General features: G+C 42.9%; 1 protein-coding gene across 6 annotated transcripts in view; it reads left to right on the forward strand.

The window, feature by feature from the left end:
• Positions 1–4: 4 nt before the first annotated feature.
• The window catches only part of LOC144112617 (uncharacterized), a 145,449-nt gene continuing 123,869 nt past the window's right edge, over positions 5–21,584 (forward strand). For all 6 annotated transcript variants that reach the window (XR_013310342.1, XR_013310349.1, XM_077645422.1 and 3 more), the window contains exons 1-4: positions 5–207; positions 10,305–10,342; positions 10,409–10,443; positions 11,052–11,176. Coding sequence is in view for 4 of the 6 variants with exons in the window: in XM_077645422.1 (XP_077501548.1) it covers positions 118–207; positions 10,305–10,342; positions 10,409–10,443; positions 11,052–11,176 (288 nt within the window). In the remaining 2 variants the exon portion in view is untranslated. The remainder of the gene's footprint in view (positions 208–10,304; positions 10,343–10,408; positions 10,444–11,051; positions 11,177–21,584) is intronic.

The following is a 21,584-nucleotide window of genomic DNA, read 5'->3' on the forward strand; positions in this document are numbered from 1 at the left end:
TGGTCTGTCGTTGCTGTCGTCCCGACTTGACTCGCACGCGGCGTTCCGGCTCTTGACGGTGGGCAATTACTACCGAGCAACTGTGCAGTGGTTCAGTTAGTTTGGTTTGAATTGTGCATGATGGAAAAGGAAGATCGTGATGAAGGTGATCAAGATCCTAGGAGGAACGACGCGACCAAAGAATTCATCTGTCCCATTGGTATGGAGGTGAGTGAGTTAAGTCGCCGCTGCAACTCGCGTTCCCAGGAATGCAGCCTGCCCAGTGTGCTCGCTTTTATTTGATTGAACGCCGTTCATAGCTTGAAATTATTTATCAAACTGCATTACTCTTTTGTATGGGATTTAACTTTTTGCGCTGAATTTAAGGTCGATGTGGTTTAGCGGGTCGCGGCTCTGTCGGACAAAGAAGCGTTCGATGGAAGTTCCAACAGCACAGCTGATGTAGTACTTGACACTACCAAATACCTTTTATTGCGTGTATTAGGATGACAACATTGCGAAAAAGTTCAAGAAACCCCGTTTTGCTCGGGCTTCGTCTTGTCAAATTTTTGACTTCCCTCCTGTCAGCGTTGTCCGATCACCGAGCCGCGTTCGGAAGTGTGCTTTGTGCAAATGGGCTCCAGCATAGTTTGGTGCCCAGATGGGCTATTTCAGGCATGAAAAAAGAAAGCTTCGCAGCTGTAGGACTTTGTGGCAGCATAGGTTTAAATAGACTTTTACGGAACAGTGCAAAAATTGACACGGGCGCAGAAAAGAACGCGGTCTCGTGTCATCGTGTTCTATTCTACGTGCGTGTGCTTTTCTGCGCTTTTCCGTAGAAGATCAATTACCAACAAACCCGGTGTTACGTCTTAGTGAATTTAACAAGCCTCACTTTGCTTCCAGTAGAAAAAAAAAAGTACAATTAATATACAATTGAACCTGTTGAAGGCAACTGAAACTCGCCTGTTGCGCATATTAGGACCCGTGCAGGCAAGTATTACATTCAGGAAACTGTCACAAAATGTACAAGCGCCCAAATTTTGAAAGGAGAGTGGACGCCAAATTTTTGGGTGTGTGTTTCATTCTTTGTAATGATGCCTAAAGCATTAGTAATCAAGGATTACCATGTGGTGTTCACCTATGACCTCCAGAAGAACTGACAACTGAGCGAGTTTGTGCATCATGGATGTGGCAAAAAACAGTGCAGCGACGATGGACACGTACGAAGAAAAGTCAGCGCTTGTCAGTCTTCTTTCTTCGTACGTGTCCGTCGTCGCTGCGCTGTTTTTTTACCACGTTCACCTATGACCTCGAAATAGTTTATAACCGAATTTCTCTCTGTGCTGTTTCAGTTTTGGTTTGAACACCTGAGGAATTACCCGTGGCAAAGTTTAGTGTAAGTCATGGGAGGCATGAAAAAACTGCGATATGTTGCCGCTTCGTCGTTTTAATTCACTACATTGCGAAAGCTAGCCTGCCTCAAGAGCCGAAATAGCAAATGGCGAAGAAGCAGCGATTATATTGCAGTTTTTAATGCCTCATAAGACCTATATGGAACTTTGATGCCACAGAGTTGTGGAAACCGGAACAGCAGGCGAGAAAAATTTGATTATAAATTATTTAGCGGTCGTAGGTGAATACCACGTGGGGATCCATGTATTGTATTGCCTTACGCATCATTGCAGAGAAGAAAACATGCCCACTAAAATTAGGTGTCTATACTCCTTTGTGTGCGTCAGCGCCATCTGACAGAGTTGAGCTAACAGAGAGGCTAAATGCATGCTCACAAAATGTGGGCATCTGGGTCCATGATCTGTTAGGTTGTTCCTTCTTAAGGATGCCACCCCATATTAGTGCATTCCAGATGAACTGGCGGCGTGAGTAGGCTAATATTGTTGATATTTTATGATGTGAAGATCAATGTGTAACAGCCAATCGAGGCCGAAGATAGGCCAAACATGCCTAATCATGAGATAAGCCAAAGACCATGGAGTGTTCATTTGGTACTTCCAGACTTAAACACTTCATCTGTAGATAGGGGAGCTATCAATGCTGTGCATGCTTTCCAGGTCTGATCTTATTTTGTAGCTATGACTTTAGGGCCATGCTCAAGCTACAAATTATGAGTATTGGATAATAGCCCTTTAAACAGAAAAAAAGTGTTTTTGTCAGCAAGTAACAAATGAAGGATCCATGATCTTTGGGTTATCTCGTGGTCAGACACCCTTGGCCCATCTTTAGATTTTATTTCCTGGAATACAATCGAAACTGTTTGCCTACTCATGCTGCCAGGCTATGTGAAATGTGCTAATATGGGGTGACATCATTAAGAAGGAACAAACAGCCTAGTAGTAGACAGTGGGCTTAGGTGTTGCATGCTTTGTAAGCTTGTGCTTACCTTCAACCTTTTTGCAGCTCAGCTGTCACATGGCACTCGCATACAGGGAGGTTTTACACAAAGGAATGGTCGATGCAGTGACATTCTGGAAATATTTTTCGCAGCCCGATATTTTTCTGCACAGAATGTTATATCTGCACTTGCATAATGCACTCATTATCGTTGTTCAAAAGTAATTCGAAAATAAAGGAACATCACTGCATAAAGAATTTGTCAGGGAACACAATGCAACAAACTGCATGAAAATCCGTGAAGCCATTGACCTGCAATGTTTCCTGCAAGTAGGGCAGTCAGGTCAAGAACACTTGAGAAAACTAGGATTATCTTGGAGATCTCAGTCAGTTGTTTGCTACCTGCGGTCACAGAAATATTTTTTAAAGTTACATCTTGGCTGTTTTTTCGAGGAAAATTTTTCGGGATATAATTAGAAAGCCCTTTATATATGAAGTCTGTTGTTGTTTTGTAAAATTCAAAATTTTTGTTTCGAGATTGTCATGATTTGCAAGCTGCATTCCCCCTTAAAGATGCGTTAAAGAGGGTTCTGAGCTAGTCTTTTTATGCGGGAACTCTATCTACTCACTTCGAGCGTTCTTAGAAACTTCGAATTATTTTCCACTGAGAACGATCTCCTTATTAAATCGAAATAAATGGCCCGGCTCCCGCCTTTTTTTGTAACTCACCTACGAAAGCAGGAGGAGTCGACCAACGCATGGAGTGCCTTCCAGCCAGTCGATTTCGCTTTCATTTTGTTTTTTAGGTTTTTGTGAATAAAAGGACAACATAGCTGCAAGTTGGGCCCACGGAAATAACAATATGCGTAGACTCTTTGCTTTACATATCACTCCGCCAATGGCAGAGTGGCGAGCTGCCACGGGACTGGCTGAGAGGCACTCCACGCGTTGGTTGACTCTTCCTACTTTCGTATGAGAGTTAAAAATGTTAAAAAGGCGTAAGCTGGGACGTTTCATTCGATTTAATAGGGAAATCAGCCGCACAGGAAAATAATTCGAAGTTTCTGAGTATGATCGGAGTGGGTAAATCCAGTTCCTGCAGTAAAAAGATGATCTCAGAATCCTCATTAGCGCATCTTTAACGGGGGATGCGGGTCTTGACACTGCAAAAAAATCACAATAAAGCTGATTTTTAGAAAAATAGTTTTTCATACTAATTATACTTTAAACTATATCTCTGCAAAATATCCGTGCGGAAAATTATCCCAAAGTGCAAGAAAATAAATATTTTTGAGAAGCGTGCGGCTGAAAAACGAAACGTGAGGTTTGAAATGACATTCCACTTCACACGATAGCAATTCTGAAACTGCTCTTCAGCTGCCACCATTTTGCTCTCATTTGATAGCTTCTTTCAGGCCCTTTTGTTTTATACCTTCCAATATGCCATCAGAACAGCTCAGCCAATGCTACAGTCACTTTCCCGTGACACTATTCACTGTAACTCAATAAGTGCACTTACCAGGTCTCTTTATCGCTATTCGTAATTTTACAAATACAGTCTCTGCCTTACAGGCTTTTTCTCTGGTTTGCCTTGGGCAATCGAAATGAGCTATGTATCAATTTATTCAAGTGGATTAGAACTGTGTGGGGCAGGGATGTTATTTTTACTAGCTTTTACATTGTGCCTAAAGTTTTATTATTTGCTTTCCTAAATTAACAGCCAACGTATTTTGTATGTTCTGTTCCTAGATTTTATTTACGAATGTATTTACACCGAGGAAAGTGTAAAAACAGCTTCACATCAAAATGTATCTTGGGCGATGCAGTCCTATAAATGGTTTCAAAAATTTATCAATATTTTTTTTGGCTAACGGCTAGTAGCAAAGAGTGCAATTAAACTGCAAAACTCTTTATAAATCATATTTTGGTTGAGCTATTCTAAATCTATTTGCATATGTACACACTTTTGGGGAAATCAGAGCAAGCAAACAATCATGTATTACATTCAAGGAACAGTAGTCAGACACTGCTACAGGAACTGAACACATAGCTATAGGAGACACTTTTCAGTGATGGTAATGCTGCGCTGATTGTGCACACCTGCACCATTGCATTGAACCTGTTACATGCTGCTACAAATTAGTGGTTTTTAATGATAGTGCCAAGGCCGCAGAAAATAATATTCCAGCAACCATGAACCATGCCCAATGCAAAGAAGCTGAGTACTGCTCACTGTGCACAGCTGCAGCCACCTAATGGCTGGGTCCATCACTCAATATAAGTTAGTAGCAAGGAAACAAAGAAAAAAATGGCATTCAGCTTGGAACAATGAGGTCAAAAATAAACTACACTTGGTAAAACCAGTTTTAGGTGAAGTTAAGTCATGTGTGCACCAAGAACGTCTCAAGGAAGTGATCTTATGCAGTCTCCGAATAGGCCACACGCACCTTACACACAACTTCCTACTAACAAAACAAGACAAACCTGTTTGCCAAGAATGTGGAGATGAACTCACGGTTAACCACATTTTATTCTCTTTGTCGAACTGGAAGAACTAAGAAAAACGTATTTTACTGAATTTTATGATAAATGCATTCCTTTTCATCCCGCACTGCTTTTAGGAGATGATGCAATTGTTAATGTATCGTGTTTTTAGCTTTCTTAATGAAACGGGATTTCTCAAGAGACTCTAAATTTTTACCCACTGGTTTGTTTGAATTTTAGTACACCTCAGCCAATTTCTCAGGCCTGAGAAGAAAGCTGAGGCTTTTATTTTGATTGGTTGGGAGCCTCGATGTCCTTCCGCAGCCAAGGAAGGCTACTAAGGTTACCCGGCCCTCTTTAAAGCTTTTACTTGTGGCCATTTATAAAATTTGTGTATGTGTTCACTGGGTAATATTAATGTTTGAGGGCCGCTAGAGTAAGGATGATTCTTGCATTTCTATAATATTCAACAAAAGACTTTTCCGATACCTTGTTCTTGGCGCATGATGGCCTCAGTTTGCCTATGTGCCATAAAACACAACACAACCCAACCATTTCTCATTTTGCGGCGAATGTACATGAGAAAAAAAGTGTTTTGAAGAGGTTCAAATAGTGCTAAATTTGGGTCTTGCTAGATTTAAAGGGCTTTTGCGCCGAACTGTCGCATGTCCCATAAAGTCAATATAAGACTGCGAGAAAGGTTTCTGATACACACCAGCTGATATAGATCAATTCCATGGGCCTCATTTGTGCTTGCTAGCTATAACAGCATCGTCAACAGCTTAGCTTCTGATTTGTTTGAACAATAGACCCTGTTAATTTGGAGCGTCAGTATAGAGTTGACTCGTTTAATAGATGCTAAATTGAGCCGCTTTCAGTAATGTGACATTCTCCTTGGGGTGACATACGGCGACTACATTGTGCGCACGTGATCTCTACTGGAATAACAACAAAATTCCAATAAGGAGTGGTGTCAGGCAGGGAGACACGATCTTGCCAATGCCATTCACCCCTGTTTACAGGAGGTATTCAGAGGCCTGGATTGGGAACAGTTGGGGATAAAAGTTAATGGAGAATGCCTTAGTGTGCTATTTGCTGATGACATTGCCTTGCTAAGTCAGTCATTGAGCAAGACAGGCAGAGTAGAACAGTGGGTCTAAAAATTAATAGGGAGAAAACTAAAGTAATGTTCAACAGTCTAGGAAGGGAACAGCAGTTCACAATTTCTAGCGAGGTGGTGGAAGTGGTTAGGGAAAACGTCTACTTATGGCAGGTAGTGACCGCCGATCCAGATCACGAGAGAGAAATAGCTAGGAAAATTAAAATGAGATGGAGCTCATTTGGCTGGTTCTCTCGGATCATGAATGGCAGTTTACCAGTATCTTTCAAGAGAAAAGTGTATAACAGCTGTATCTTACCAGTACTCAGCTATGGGGCAGAAACGTGGAAGCTAACGAAAAGGGTTCAGCTTAAAGGGGCTGCGAAACAACGTTTGAACGGATGCCTGTTACGCTTCAGATGGATTATTTATGTCACACAGATGCTGACTCAAAAAGAATTACGAGAATCGATGCATAGGAACGGGAGTTATTCAATGAAGAAATTTCAAAATACAAGCAAACAAAATGCTGCCCTCAACTTCCCATTCCCATTTCATTCTTGTAATGACGACACCAAGGGTGACCAATCAAAACAGCCCATCTTAGCACATGGCGGAAGTTTTCACTCCATGGTTGCCTGTTCTCTGTAACTCGTTCATGCCAAGGCTGGCAGCGCCGTTTGCATGGTTACAACAACCATGTGAACGCCCAGCTGACCCAGCGATGCTTCACCGTCACGTCGACGGCGCAGAAGGGAACACTGATAAGTGATGTTCCCTTACTTATGGATCCGAACTCGAGCGCTAGATACTGCGACGGTGTGACAGCCTGCACAATATATCAGACACATTTAGCATAGCGCATACCGCTACTCTTTACCGCCAACCATCGCCCGTCGCTCTATAGTCGCTCCTAGCGCGCTGGTTGGCCACGGCGAGCAAGGAGCGCACGCTGTTGACGAGAATGTGGCGCCATCTGGCGCCACCGCTCAGTGATTCTCCAGAAACTGACGATGCGCACTGCCTGCTAAATGTGAAACGAACGCATCCTTCCTTGGGACCGAAACGAACGCTTATAGAGTGCAATGGCTCGATCGGATCGATTCCGCAAAGCCGCTCTCAGATATATAGAGAGTAGCCATAAGTGTTTAGTGCTAGGTCGTAGGATGTTTACAGAGAGGCGCAAAGTCCTTCGATGCAAAAAATAGCCAGTGCCTCTGGTGGTGCGTTTTTGTTTTACTTGATTTACAGTGCTTTTATCTAGGGCAAACAAGCTGTTCTTATTAATGTAATATAAAACACAAAAACTTGACAAAACGTATCTCTAGTTATTAACCCAATTCGCAGTATATTTACTCTTTGTCCAATCATCAAGCTCGTGCAAAGTGATGTCATATCCGCTGCTAAAAACAGCCACTGTATGGTGACACCGTCAGCACCATGAATTTGTTTTTGTGAGCTAATTAAAATATTAAAAACCACAGTATACGCGGTATGACCGATGCTAATAGCATCACTATAACTCATTCTATGCAACCAACAGGCAAAACAATGCACTGAAAATGTGTTTCGGGCCCCCTTTAAGTTAAGGACAACACAGCGAGCCATGGAAAGGAAATCTGCCTTTAGTATTGCCTTCAGTGTCGCTTTACTTCATCATCTTCTTCATGCTCTTGGCAGAAGCCTCAAAATAACCTTGTTAAGGGAAAGTCAGACAACTGACCATTGGCCCACTGACCAGACATCGTGTGACATCCCACTTTCCGTACATGAGGTTTGCATCTGGCTTGCTATGTTGGTGAACATGGCATGGCAAAAGATAGTGCGCATGCCTAATCTGCTTTTCTCGAACTGAAAGGTGGCTCGAGCAGGAGGCAGTAAACAGAATAGGCATATGCACAGTCCTCAGTTTTCGAGCCAGGTGTAGAGCTCACCGAGTAGAAGTGGGACATCATGTGATGCCTGGTCTGTAAGTCAAAGCCACCGCATGGTTCGTTGTGCGAATCCACTTTTACCAAAGTATTGTGTCGCATAATAAAACTAGGTACCTCATAGATTTCTATATACCTCACAGTATTTTCACAAATCAGTGCAAAAAGGGGCCTTATGCTTTCGCAAAGTATTTGGAAAGCACAAAGCAACTTTGAACTTTGGGAAAGCTGGGAAAATACCCAGGGAGTGGAAAAAAGCAGTTATAGTACCTTTTCTAAAACACTTAAAACCACCAAGTCCTAGCAGTTGCAGGCGGATAGCCCTCAACAGCTGTATTGCAAAACCTTTTGAAAGTGTCAATGTTAGTCTGACCTTCGTACATAAATCCTGGCGACTTTTAGGCATGCACCAATGTGGATTTAAAAAAGCATATTCAATGACTGATTGTACGGGTGTTTATATTTTATGCCCACATTTCAAGACAGTAGAAGTTTTGCAGCAACACCAAGTGCCCCTGGTGGCCAAGGCAATACACAAAACCTGCTGCTGCTGATGAGAGTAGCTGGCAGTTCTTTTAAGGGAGCAATAGGAATAAAAGATTGTATGAGCTCGACGAATGAACAGAATTTCGCACTTTAATTTTAAAACACTCACTTCAGCCACCTCATCTACAGCAGCAGGTGCTAAGCAGCTGTTGTTTCGCCTTTGGGCTGCACCGTGTAGCTGCGTTGCTGCTCCTTTGAGCTTTTGCTCCTTTGATGAAAAAGGCGCCTTTGCTGGAAAGGCCTTCGATTAATGCCGTGTGTCAGTGGTATAACCCTGGGTTGGTGCAGCATAGTGTTAGCTGCTTTTCCGCCATTAAACTCGATATAACTATCTCTCTCTCAGATGATCGCAAAATCTCAGAATGCAACTTTTTGAGCTGCGATGGCAGGTGCTGTCACTGGTGGGGCTTTTGAGCGCTTCCCAAGCAACCTCTCCTGACCAGTCGTTAATTTAATTGCCACGTACCAGGGCGGACAGGTTGCTGTTTGCTCACAAAGTGGTGGGCAGAGTGGCAGTGGGCAACACACACACACCAGTGGGCAACCTGCCACAAAGCAGGTTTCAGACGAATAAACAATGGCTAAATGGCTACTATAAGGGCTACATTGATTGCCTTCCCATTTTATCTTTGAATTTGCTTTCACTGCGATAGTTATCAAATGGATGGCATGGAACATCTCCAGTGAGCATTCTTAAAGGGAATCTGAGGACAAATAGAAGCTGGCCTTCATCGGTAGGAAACTGTGTTCTCATCACAAGGATACAAAATGGACCTTTTATAAGCTAGAAAAGACCCAAGAAACTACATACAGGTGTTGCCTGCACCGGCTGGTTTCTCAAGTAAAATACATGCGTTGACACAGTTTCAAGCACTGATCCTTGAGGCTGTGCTCACCGCCGTTAACCCATCCTTTTCAGTAAGTACGTTACTAGTTCTGAATTGACTTATGGCAAGGCTTCTCAATTCGATTTTTTCGCCAGGAAATTCATCATTTTCTGCTGGACAAATGTGAACACATCCAGAAAGAGCGAGAGAATCAAGTTCTTTTTTATAGAAAAAAAAAAAAACTAGAGTGGACACTTCAGCTCTGCCTATAAGGGTAGGATGCGATAGCCTCATACATGCTAGGGGTGTGCTAATATTTGGAAGTTTCGAATACTAAATCAAATATTCCCCTATTCGATTAATCGAACAAATCAAATACTGTATGTTCAAAATTATTCAGAATGAATCGAATATGTCTTCACAAGTTTTAGAATACTTTTGGAAGAATTGGCGCGAAGTTCGAATAATGCCTGCTGTATTTTTCTTCCTTGACTATTCTAAGAACAGGGACCATACACGCCGCATATCATGTTGCCGTGTTCGGTATACGCGAGATGGAGGGTTCAGTGCCACGATGTGGCCTATTCGTGTGACGGTGTTCATAATCCTCATACGTGGCCTCAGAGATTGCATGACGTGGCAGGGCCCAGGTAGTTTCAGCAAACCCGGCCTTTATGCCTGACCTCTGAGGCTGTGCCTCAAACATAGATCTTGCCTGTCCCATGCACTGCATGAGATGTGGCGGTAGTTTATTGTCTTCCTTTATCAACAGCCAAGCTACTTTTCCTATGCGCATAACATGACTTTGGTAAAGTTAATGCACTGACTTCGTGTTGCGATCAAAACAACACCGTGCCATGACAGATGGCATGCAGGCAGGGTGGTACAAGATGCAGTGAAGCAGGTTGGCTCTGAGGTTTTTGCCCACTTTGTTGTTGTTATCTGCAACTGTACAGATGTGATTTCTTGGTTCCAACAGACAAGGACTGTGTCGGATTAACATGGAATCTGTGTTAGGTGGCTTGGCATATTGTAGCTATAAAGAAGAGGTACTCATGTGGTTATACTTCTCTCTTTCTGTTACAGAAATACATTGCCTTTAAAAGGGCTGTTATACAAGCACAGTGAGTAGACCTTGAGTGGAACATTTAAGTGAGATGAATTTCTGACACCGTGTGCCTTTTTTGCAGTGAAATAAACGAGAGCATGGATGCTTTGGATAAAGGTACGTGTTTCTTTGCATGCAGTGATTCGTAAATTTTGTAAATGCTAGAAAATGAGTCTAGGTGCAATGGTTCCAGGGATAGCAGAGGGAGCCATTCATGGAACAAGTTTGTAGTGGCTAGGAAACTGTTTGAAGGCCTCAAGCCATGGCCAGAAATCGCTGTCATGTTGTAGATAAACTGCCACCTTGAGCTAAAGGCTCCTTACACTGAGAGAGATGTGTTTGTATTGTAAAGTAGGAATTTGTTGATCTTGTAAGGGGGGGGGGGGGAGGTTGCCCACAGTGAGCATGCATTATCGGTGATTAGGTGATCATAACTGGGAATTTTAGCTTCATTTTGAGCATGTTTGTAAAAATTCCTTGCCTCACTGCTATATGTTTTGTGCCTTGGTGATAAACTGCATCATTGATTCATGGAATTAGTGTTTTGGGAGTTGTCATGGCTCTCTGGCAGCAGCTGAATGGGAACCATGAGGTACTTAATATTCACAAGCATGTGCACTGTGTGTGCTTGGCTTCTTGAAGTACCAGTGAATGCAGTTTTAAGAAACTGGGAACCGCTGCTTTGGTTTAGTACAGAGAGTCCTTTGTGCTTGTTTCGTTTGCAGCAAGTGATGAAATAGAGAAGAAAGTGAATGAACTGGAGAAAACATCAAAAACTTGGCAAGAAGAGAGCATGAAGTCGGAGCGGGAATATTGTGCCGGTCTTGCACAGCTGGAGGCTGTTCGGAAGGTAGGTGTATCCGCTTATGAATGTGAAAATATTTGAAATGTTCTTGCATGACGCCTTATCAACATGCTAATTGAATTGATCATTTTTTTAATGGGTGCACAATGCTTACTAATACCAGTGGAAGTCACTTGGCATGTTTGCATTATGCTGTTTGTTGCATGTTTGTTGGTATGCTGTGGAACAGAGAACTTGGTAAGCTGCAAGCGTAGAACTTTGTACGGCAATATGACGTATCCAACATATTTAGAGGCATTCAGCGAAAGCAAAATTTTGTTGCAATTGGCCATCAAGTGTCACCAAGGCTGCTCTTATGTGAGAGTTGTGCCCACTGTTGACTGCAGCTTCAAAAAATTTGTCTCAAGTTTAGTTTTTCTTTGGCAAATGATGCTAGCATTCCTAGGCTCAGAGTAGTGGCCACACTTGTTGCAGTGTTCAGTGAGACTGGCACTACCATTCAGTGGACCCTTTAGATAATTCAATCTGGCAGCTTTGCAGGAATCATCAGCAGCAGCTTTGGTCAGTGCTGTCTGCTGTTGTTTGGGCACTCATCTAAGTGACATTGGTGGCACCTGTGCTAGCTTCTGTGCTAGCTTGTGTGCATGTTTGAAGGAGATACCCTGCTAGCATTTACAGCGATCAAGGGACTTGTCGTTGTACCTGAAGGTTTTCACTAAAGGGGTTGGAAGCTTACTTGATGTCCCAGGTAGGTCCATCAGGATGCATTTCTCAACACAACTTCTTTGAAAATCTTACTGCCATCCATTGGTTGTCCGCACTGCCTCATCATCCTGCAGGCAGTGTGCTCCTAATTACTGCTTGTTTTCACTGCAAACAAGTATCGTGTTCTACTGCTCTTTCTTGATGCCTTCGTGTAGCCCACTAAACACGTCCGAGGTAAAGTCATTAGGAACACAACCCCGCAGGGGTGTCTGCAGAGTGCAGATGTTGGTGAGTTGCGACACCACGGGTTCCTGAGCATCCGCAGGGACATTCCTGCGGGGGGATGATTGGGAGCACTGCGTCACCACGGACCCGAGGACCCGCGTTTAGCCGTGCGTGGCCCAGCCTTGGCCGGGGAAACGGGGATCCTGGTGGTCGAGCCAATTTCGAGCATTTGTGCCTTTAAGGCCCCTTGGCGGAGGCACCACATCACTTTGGCCCTATCTTCCTGTAGACGGCACCTCCTGCCTGACCTGACTGTGGGAAATCGGCAGTCGCCTTTTTCTATCCTCCCCTCTGTCTTTTACTTGCCTATTCCTTTCTTACAGCTCTCCTAGTCTTTTCCTCGCTTCTTGGTTTTTTTTCTCTTCCTGGTGGTTAGGGTTAACCTTGTGTGGCTGACAAACCTTTGTTACGCCATATTCTGCTTACATATAAAACTTACATTGTGTTCCGTATACCTCGAGCCACACCAAAAAGTAACTATGAATGAGAGAACCTTTTAGCCGCCGCGGTGGCGGAGTGGTTACGGCGCTCGGCTGCTGGCCCAAAAGATGCGGGTTCGATCCCGGCCGCGGCGGTCGAATTTCGATGGAGGCAAAATTCTAGAGGCCTGTGTACTGTGCAATGTCAGTGCACGTCAAAGAACCCCAGGTGGTCGAAATTTCCGGAGCCCTTCACTACGGCGTCTCTCGTAGCCTGAGTCGCTTTGGGATGTTAAAGCCCCCTAAACCAAACCAGAGAACCGTTTAGAGCAACTACCAGAGCCTTATCTGGTAGATCGCAATTTTAACGCACATTCGTCTTTCTGGGGAAGTGAGAAAACTGATACCAGAAGTCAAATTATAGAGGATTTTATTCTAAACAGTAGTATTTGTTTGTTGAACTCTGGGAAACCCAAATATTGTTCCCTAACCTCAGGGAAAATGAGCTGTTTAGATGTGTCTTGTTCACCGGGCATATTTAGCGATTTTATAAATGGGATGTCATTGACAACCCTTATAGCAGTGATCACCTCCCTGTACTAATCAGTTTAACATCTGTACCACAGGTCACCCCAACAAAACTGCGACGGTGGAAGCTTCATTTAGCAGACTGGAAACTTTTTGCAGCAGAAGCTACTTCAGAAAAAATTGTTTAGATAATCTTAACATCGATGAGATAAATGAAAAATTCATAAATTGTATTATAAGCTGTCGCACACTTAGCTATTCCTAAGTGCTCTGGAGTTCTGCAACAACACTACATAATGTGCACAGAAGAGTGCAAGAAAGCAAAAAAAAAACAACAACAAAACAAGGCATGGGGTATTCGAAAGTACCCGACACAGGAAAACCTCGTAAATTTAAAAAAAGCTAGAGCTAAAGCTCGGAACGTCCGTTGTAGTGCCGAGAAAGCATCATGGAAGTTACATCTCATCTATAAAGAGCCAGATCTCTTAAAAAAAATGTGGGAGCAGGTTCAAAAATAAATGGAAGCTTCTCACCGTTCACAGTTCCTCTTTTGACAACACCTGGTGCACAAACAAGTATAAGGGACCAGGCAGACATATTAGGGGAGCACTTCGCTACAGTTTCAAGTCCCTCTCATTACATGCAAACTTTTTTAAAATACAAAAACATAGCCGAGAAACAAAAGCTTCCAATCAGCGGCAGCACAAATGAACAATACAACAGTCTCATCACAATCCCAGAAATTAACAGAGTACTTTCTGCTGGAAAACAGACTGCTCCGGCGCCTGATGAAATACACTATTCAATGATGGCTTATCTTTCGTAGTCTGCTGTAGAAGCACTTTTGAAATTTTTGAACAAAATACTGATACAAGGGAGAATACCTGACGTTTGGAAGAAAGCAATTATAATACCTTTTCTTAAACCTGGAAAGACATAAACCACCCCTAGCAGTTATAGACCGATAGCCCTTAGCAGTTGCCTAGCCAAATCCTTAGAAAGTGTCCTGAAATAGGATGGACTTTTGTCCTTGAATCACGTGAACTCCTTGACATTCATCAATGTGGTTTTAAAAAAGCACGCTCAACAATTGTTCATCTAGTTCGCCTTGAAAATACCGTCCGTGAAGCTTTTATACGCAATCAAGACTGCCTAGTGGTGTTTTTTGACCTGGAGAAGGCATACAACACAACGTGGAGGTTTGGGATTTTTCGCAACCTTGCAGAACTTGGCATCCACAACAGGATGTTAAACTGCCTAAACGATTTCCTGTCGAACCGCTCATTTCAAGTACGCCTGAGATCAACTCTTTCCAGGAACTTCAGGGGTTCTTCAGGGGTGTATTTTAAGCACAACTCTTTTTGCTGTAAAGTTGAATTCCATTAACAAAATAACCCTGAAATCCATTATGTACTCAGTCTGTGTCGACGATCTGAAAATAGCCTCCATGTCCTCCAACATAGTAACATGCGAGAGACAAATACAGTTCGCAATAAACAAACTACAGACATGGGCGGACAAAAATGGATTCCAGTTCTACACACAGAAAAACACTGTTCTGTACTCTGTAAAACGAGGACCTACAGCCCAACCCCACCTTACATATAAACGAAGCTGAACTACCTATAAAAAATGAAGTAAAATCTCTAGGCATTACTTTTGACAAAAAACTGACATTCCTACCTTACAACAATGCTTTCAAAAAGAAAGCCTCCCAATCCTTGAACATAAAGTACTTTCCCGAAAACACAGGGGTTTTCTATAGGACATAACTTCTACAAATTTATCGCTCTGTAATACGCTCTACCTTAGATTATATATATATATTTTATGGGTCAGCGAGACCATCATATTTTAAATGACTGGATCCGGTACATGTAATTTAGGTTTGTGTTTTTCTAGTTGTGCATACAGGACGTTGCCCATAAAGTCTGCATATGGAAATGAACGAACCATTACTTAGAGACAGAAGAACGCTGCTAACATGTTCATATATTCTAAGTATCTGTTCACTACCTAAACACATCTGTCACCAAACAATCACAAAGTGCCCATCTAGAACACTATTTAACAACAAACTGCAAACTACCAGGCCACTCCTCTTGCGCTTTGAAGAGATGTGCCAATATGTGGCGTACTAAACACATTACCTGGTACTGCGCAGGCATTATCCACTGCCGCCATGGTACAATATTCCTGCTATATGCGATTTCACTCTTACACAGTTTCCGTAAAAAGCAAACTCCACAACAACATATAATTCAAGGGTGTCTTGCACTCGAGGAAAAATACCATAATTTCACAGCTTTTTATACAGATGCTTCAAAAACAGATGCTTACGTTGGAAACACAGTGGTACAAGGGAATTGGAATGAAATAGTAAGGCTTCCACAGTGTGCATCAATCTTCACTGCCGGGTGTTATGCCGTCTGTGTGGCCGTTGAACAAATAGTAAATGAGAACAGTACTATTTACACAGATTCCCTAAGTTTACTTACTGCTCTCCACTCAAGGAATGCGATCACTCCTACACATGGTGATATCATATAAAACACAGTAAGAGCCACAGCTCAAAGACAAAACGAAACTCTGCTGGGTACTGAGTCATATCGGAATTAAAGGCAGTGAGAGAGCATAATTCTGCGCTGCTAAAGCTCGTGACAAGGAAATCAAGAAAGTAAATATACCATTTAAGGATTGCATTACCTTAGTTAATTGTAACATAAGACAGAAATGGCAGTCCGCATGGAACAATGAAGTAAATAACAGGCTGCACATTGTGAAACCAGTTTTAGGTTGAATGGAAGTACTGTACCCACCAGGAACATTTCAAGGAAGTGGTTATTTGCCATCTTTGTATAGGACACGCACACCTCACACATAATTTCCTACTGACAAAACAAGATAAACCTGCTTGCAAACAATGCGGAGATGAAGTTAGTGTTAACCACATTTTATTCTCTTGTGCGAAACTGAAAAAGAACTAAGAAAAAAGTACTTTACTCAATTTTAGAACGAATACATTCCTATTCATCCTACACTGCTTTTAGGAGATAATGTAATTGTTGATATGTCGTGGCGTTTTTAGCTTTTTTAGAGAAACAGGATTTCTCGAGAAACTAAATTTTTTTCCCACTGGTCTGTTTGAATTTTAATACACCTCAGCCCCTGAGGAGAAGGCTGAGGTCATTATTTGGTTCGTTGGGAGCCTTGAGATTCTTGTCCAGCCAAGGGTAGCTGCTGAGGTTACCCAACTCTCTTCAAAGCTTTCACCAGTAGCTATTTCTAAAATTTTGTCATCTGTTCACTAGGTAGTACTAATGTTTGAGGCCTTTTACACCACGGACAATTTTTCACATTTCTATGAAATTCAGCAAAAATCTTTTCCCATACCTTGGGCTTGGCACATGACGGCATTAGTTGCCTATGTGCCATTAAACACAACACCACATTTTACAAAGACCACATTCCTTTTCATCCAACATTGATTTTATGTGAAGATGAACTTGTTGGTATACCATATGTTTTTAACTTTTTAAGGGAAGCCGGTATTCTTCAAGAACAACAACCTGGGAGTCTCAAACCTGGGCGGCGACTGCCGACGAAGTTTGAGACTTGAGGTTTAAAGTTTTCTGACCGTGTGCTGCTCTACATACAGCGATACACCTCAAACAATTTCTCATTCCTGAGAAGAAGGCTGAGGTCTTTATTAGATTGGTTGGGAGCCTCCACATTAGAGGTTACCTGACTTTCATTAAAGCTTCTACTAGTGTCCACTTTTGAAATGTCTTTCCTTTGGCATCACTAGATAGTAAAACTAGTGTTTTAGGCCGTCTACACCACTGATAACTTTTCACATTTTTATAAAATTCTACAGAAAACCAATTCTAAACCTTGAGCTTGGCGAATGATGGCCTTAGCTGCATATGTGCCATTAAACCCAACACAACACACTCATTAGGAACACAAAAAATACTTGAAATAAACGAGTCTCTGAATTAGCCGAAACACAGCAAAACAAAAAGGGACCGAGGCAAAAAATTGAATTTCAGGAGTGTGCTACCTTCACAGGACAAACTTTACAATTACTTAAAGTAATCAGAGATGCTCGTAACTAACCCCCTAACCACTGCTCACCACACTAAGAAACTGTGCAGACTAACGTGGCATGCAGTCGACCTGTTGCGGACAGGGAACAATAATGGTCATGTTGCGGGGCACACACACGTTTAGAGTGGGAGGTGCTAGGTGATGTCCACTAGGTGCTGCTCCTCCTTTTCAGAGGGCGGACTGAGGTGACTGCCCAGTTCTTCAAACCAAAGAAAGTTTCCTGAAATATTATGTGGTACATAGCGAACTTGAACAATGAGCTGGCAGGCTAATATCACCCTTCATTGTTAAAAAATGCCTCATAGATGCCTTGGGCCTAGGCTACCATGTGACAAAAATACCCAGTGGAGATGTATTGCTAGAACTGAAAGAGAAAATGGAGCACTTGAAGCTCGCAAGCATTATCATTCGGAGATGTTCCCATTTCTGTCACAGTTCATCGATTGTTAAACACAGTCAGAGTAGTTATCTATGGAACTGACTTCATCCACCTCACAGAGGAAGAAATGTTGGTAGGTTTCAAGAACCAAAATATAGCAAATATAACAAAGAAATAGCAACAAAGCGCCTGGTCGCGACTTTCACCGACAGCACACTCCCTGAATCAATAGCAGCAGTCTACATAAAAATTCAGGTCTGTCTGTACATACTCAACCCACGCCTATGCTTCAGCTGCCAAAGATATGGTCACGGCTCACAGATTTGCCATGGCCATCAGACCTGCACAAAATATGCTGCAAAGGACCGTGTTATTGACAACTGTGAAGCAAAACTGCACTGTGCAAACTGTGAGGGGGACCACCCTGCTTACTCGATATGCTGTCCATCTTGGAAGAAGGGAAAGGAAATCATAACTATGAAGACAAAAGAGAACATATCTTTCAAAGAAGCATGACAGCGATTCGCACAAGGAACATTCTTGTTCACAGCAAAAACAAACTTCGCCGATGTGGTGCTTTGGGGCGGGGCACCACACCGGCCTGCCCACGCCGCACACAGTGAGCCTAAGGCTGCCCTGTCGCATCTAAAAAAGGGCCTGCCGGCTTCTCAGATGGCAGCCCGCAAGGCTTTCCCCTTCGGGAGAGGCCTGCAAACACACCCGCAGGTTCTCCGCAGGCCTGCAGAGTCTCTAGTGAGGCGATAGACACAACACCGAGCTCGCCCCCGCTGCAGCGACGGCACAGCTCTCTTGAGCGAAAAATAAAAGGAAAATGCCCCAGTTACGGTACCCCAGTGATGTAATTGCTGTGCCAATTGCACCAAACTGCACCGATAGGCAAAGCCTGTACATGCTTATACATTATGACAAAATGCTAGTAATCTGTGCCCAGTGTGCGCCAAAACCCTGTATTTACTTAAGAACAAAATTCTCGGGCGCTGCGTGTTATCCTTCGTGAACGTATGCATGCTGCATGTCAGCTGGCCAGGCCCGTTGTCAACCCGCATGATCAAAATAGAGAAGCGAAATAGGCCTGCAGCATGCAGAGATTTACTCTGGTCATCCTGTGGTGTGGAGGGCATGCTGGAAATGCGCATGGCAGAAACATTCGCAAATAGCGCTGGTCTTGACTTCCGCATCCTTGCTTGGCTAAAGTGGAGAAGTGGCACGCAGTAGTTATCAGTGGGCATCAATTTTGGGGTTCACTTCGTTGCCCTATCGAACTTCCTTCCTGCTGTGTGGTTCCCTTTCTCCATTCTCCCATTCAGCGGCATGCAACTGCAGTTTTGCATTGTAACTTCTTTGCCTTGCGAGGCAAAGAACAATGCATGCTGCGCGCGAAGCCATATGGATGCAATGTTGAAAATGATATTCGAGAGGGACTGTACTAAACGTGGAATGTGGCAGTGCGCACTCCGTGCCGCTGCTACATTCTGTCTGGTTGTTGCATGATTATGCGATTCTAGCCATAGAATTTTAAAAAGCTTTAGCATAATACGCTCCGCTGAGCAGCATACACTGGCCACTGCCGATCGCGCTGTGCTAAGCTTCTAATAATTCGATTTTTCTTTTTTACGCATTGATTTTCTTTTTTCAAGCACAGTTGCTAGGAACAGCAAAGGGTGGTGCGCAATGGCATCATTTTTTTTTATGTAAGAGCTGCACTGATGAAAAATTGAAAAAATAAAAACACGACGTATGCACTGGAAATTATGGTATATATCTACGCTCACTTTTCTGCACCAAAAGGTACTTTCGGCTGCTCCAAAAGCTGCTCCAAATTGACAGCCAATCGCATCACTGGGACCCTCAAAACGAGGAACTGGGGTTTTTAACTACACCCCTAAAGCCCATCCAGCATGGCATTCCTATACTCCATTTCATACATAGCAGTCAATGCTGCGGAGGCTGCATAAGTAGTGCATCCAAGAAACCGTATTACTCCTCCACGTAACCTTCATTCTTCTCAAAGCCTCGGTGAGCGTGTGGACGAAAACAAAGGTCGGTATAAAATTGAGTGCTAGCATTGAAAATGACTTTCGAAGCTGTGAGGCACTCGGTGTTTGGACCCCCTGGCTGTAATATTCATTGTGTGTAAACTGCTCTTCAGGTTCGGATGGAGTCTGAGGAATTGTGCCGCGTATCATACCGTGCGATGTCACCCTTACTTAGTGACCTTGGCCAATCACATCACTGTGTGTGAAATGGAGTATAGTCCATTTGAACTCTCATGGACTGCTGAAAAAGTACATTGATGTGATAAATATTTTGAATTAAATTTCCCCAGTGGCTTAATGCTTACAGGAAACCGACCTAGGTCCAAAACACAAAAACATTCTAAAGAGCTCTATAAAACCTTGTTAACTGAAAGTGATTGGGACCGTAAAAATATTCTAATCAACCAACCGCAGCAAAAAAAAAAAAAATGGACCCAGGAAAAAGTTTTCTTGCGGGAACGCGCTATCTTCACTGCACGAACTTTGTGATTAACATATATTGCTTTGTAAAATTCTACCATCCAGCTTGTAGCCCGTGCTGGTTGAAAGGAAGTTGAATCCAAATATCAGTCGACGCTGACTTGACTGCGGCCAGGCTGGAGAGAAGTGATGAGTGCATATAACGCTGCCTTGATGAAGCGCTGAGAGTAGGCTGCATTGAAACTGGCATTCATTCCTTTGTAGTGAAGCAAGTTTCTCTGCAGGCGCATGCTCTGGTGGTCCACAATCTGCATCGATTGATTTTTGTGCTGAGAGTACTGGTACTGGGGAGCTTCAAAGGGCTACAAAGGAAAGCTATACACCTTTCTCAGAAACTTCACAGTTAAAGAAAAATTTGTCCTGGTCCGGGGTTCGAACCCGGGACCACCGCTTCACCGGAGCAGTCGCACATTAGCTTCAACTTTGCTTTTTGTTCTGATCTTGTATAGCAGCAGTGTGAACCTGTAGATTATCTAGCAGTTTATAACTAGGGGTCGAACTATTTGGTTTTTATTTCTTGAAAATTTGGCGAAATTTTTTCAGTTTTTATTTCGGAACACAAGATTCGATTTTTTTCGATGAATAAAATGCTGAGATTTTTTCGTCATTTAATGTAGCAATTCTGTGTGGTCGAAAGTCTTTTCAAGTCTGTTTGGGTGTTCTTGATATCCTGAACAATTTATTTACCAGTACTTAATATGAAAATGGCAGTACTTGGAACTGTGCTTGTAGACCAAATTGATATCATTACTAAAAGGGTTACTTAAGTTAAATGAGGTAGCCGGCCGACAAAAACAGCAGTGGAAGTTTACTTCTAAGAACTAGGTTGACATGTTATCATTGGGTTGTCACGCTGGGCAGGCGTGAGGGCAGGGCAGCACATGGTCTGCATGTTGATGGCAGCGATGGAACTGCCACTCAGTCATCTTGGTAGCCAGAGCGTACTTTTTCGTGATGCCCGTGTGTGGTTTCATGTCAATGTCCTATATGCAATTGATTAACCAACTTAACCAACAACGTGCTTTAAGCCGGTGGTGATAGTGAACAAACAGTGCTTAGTTGGAAGGTGACAAGGAGGTGACGCTTCCAGGCCTTCATAGGTGCGTAAGATAGTGGCGCAATACCTCGAACCGCACAACTGCACTGCATATCCAACAGTGCCATGTTTGAGTCATGCCCCTGGCTTACTGGCATAGTTAATTTTCAACTTTGACTGAATATAACTTGCATTCAACAGCCTTGACTTGCATGCCAAGAATACTGACCTCTTTTGGTTAAAACCGAATTTCGAAAACTGAATTCGGCTTACTTTTGTTTCTTTTTGTTTCAACCGAAAAGTCCAACCCCCTCTCTATTACGAAAACTTGATAACAGCGTGGCCAGGCCACACATGTTCATCTGTTCATGTGGCAACTTTTATTGTGTGCAAAATAAATCTGTCATCAGGGACACGTGTTTGCATACTTTTTTGTTGTCTTTTATTATAAGAG

Source organism: Amblyomma americanum, chromosome 1 (assembly GCF_052857255.1).
Source record: "Amblyomma americanum isolate KBUSLIRL-KWMA chromosome 1, ASM5285725v1, whole genome shotgun sequence".
NCBI classification, from domain to species: Eukaryota; Metazoa; Arthropoda; class Arachnida; order Ixodida; family Ixodidae; genus Amblyomma; species Amblyomma americanum.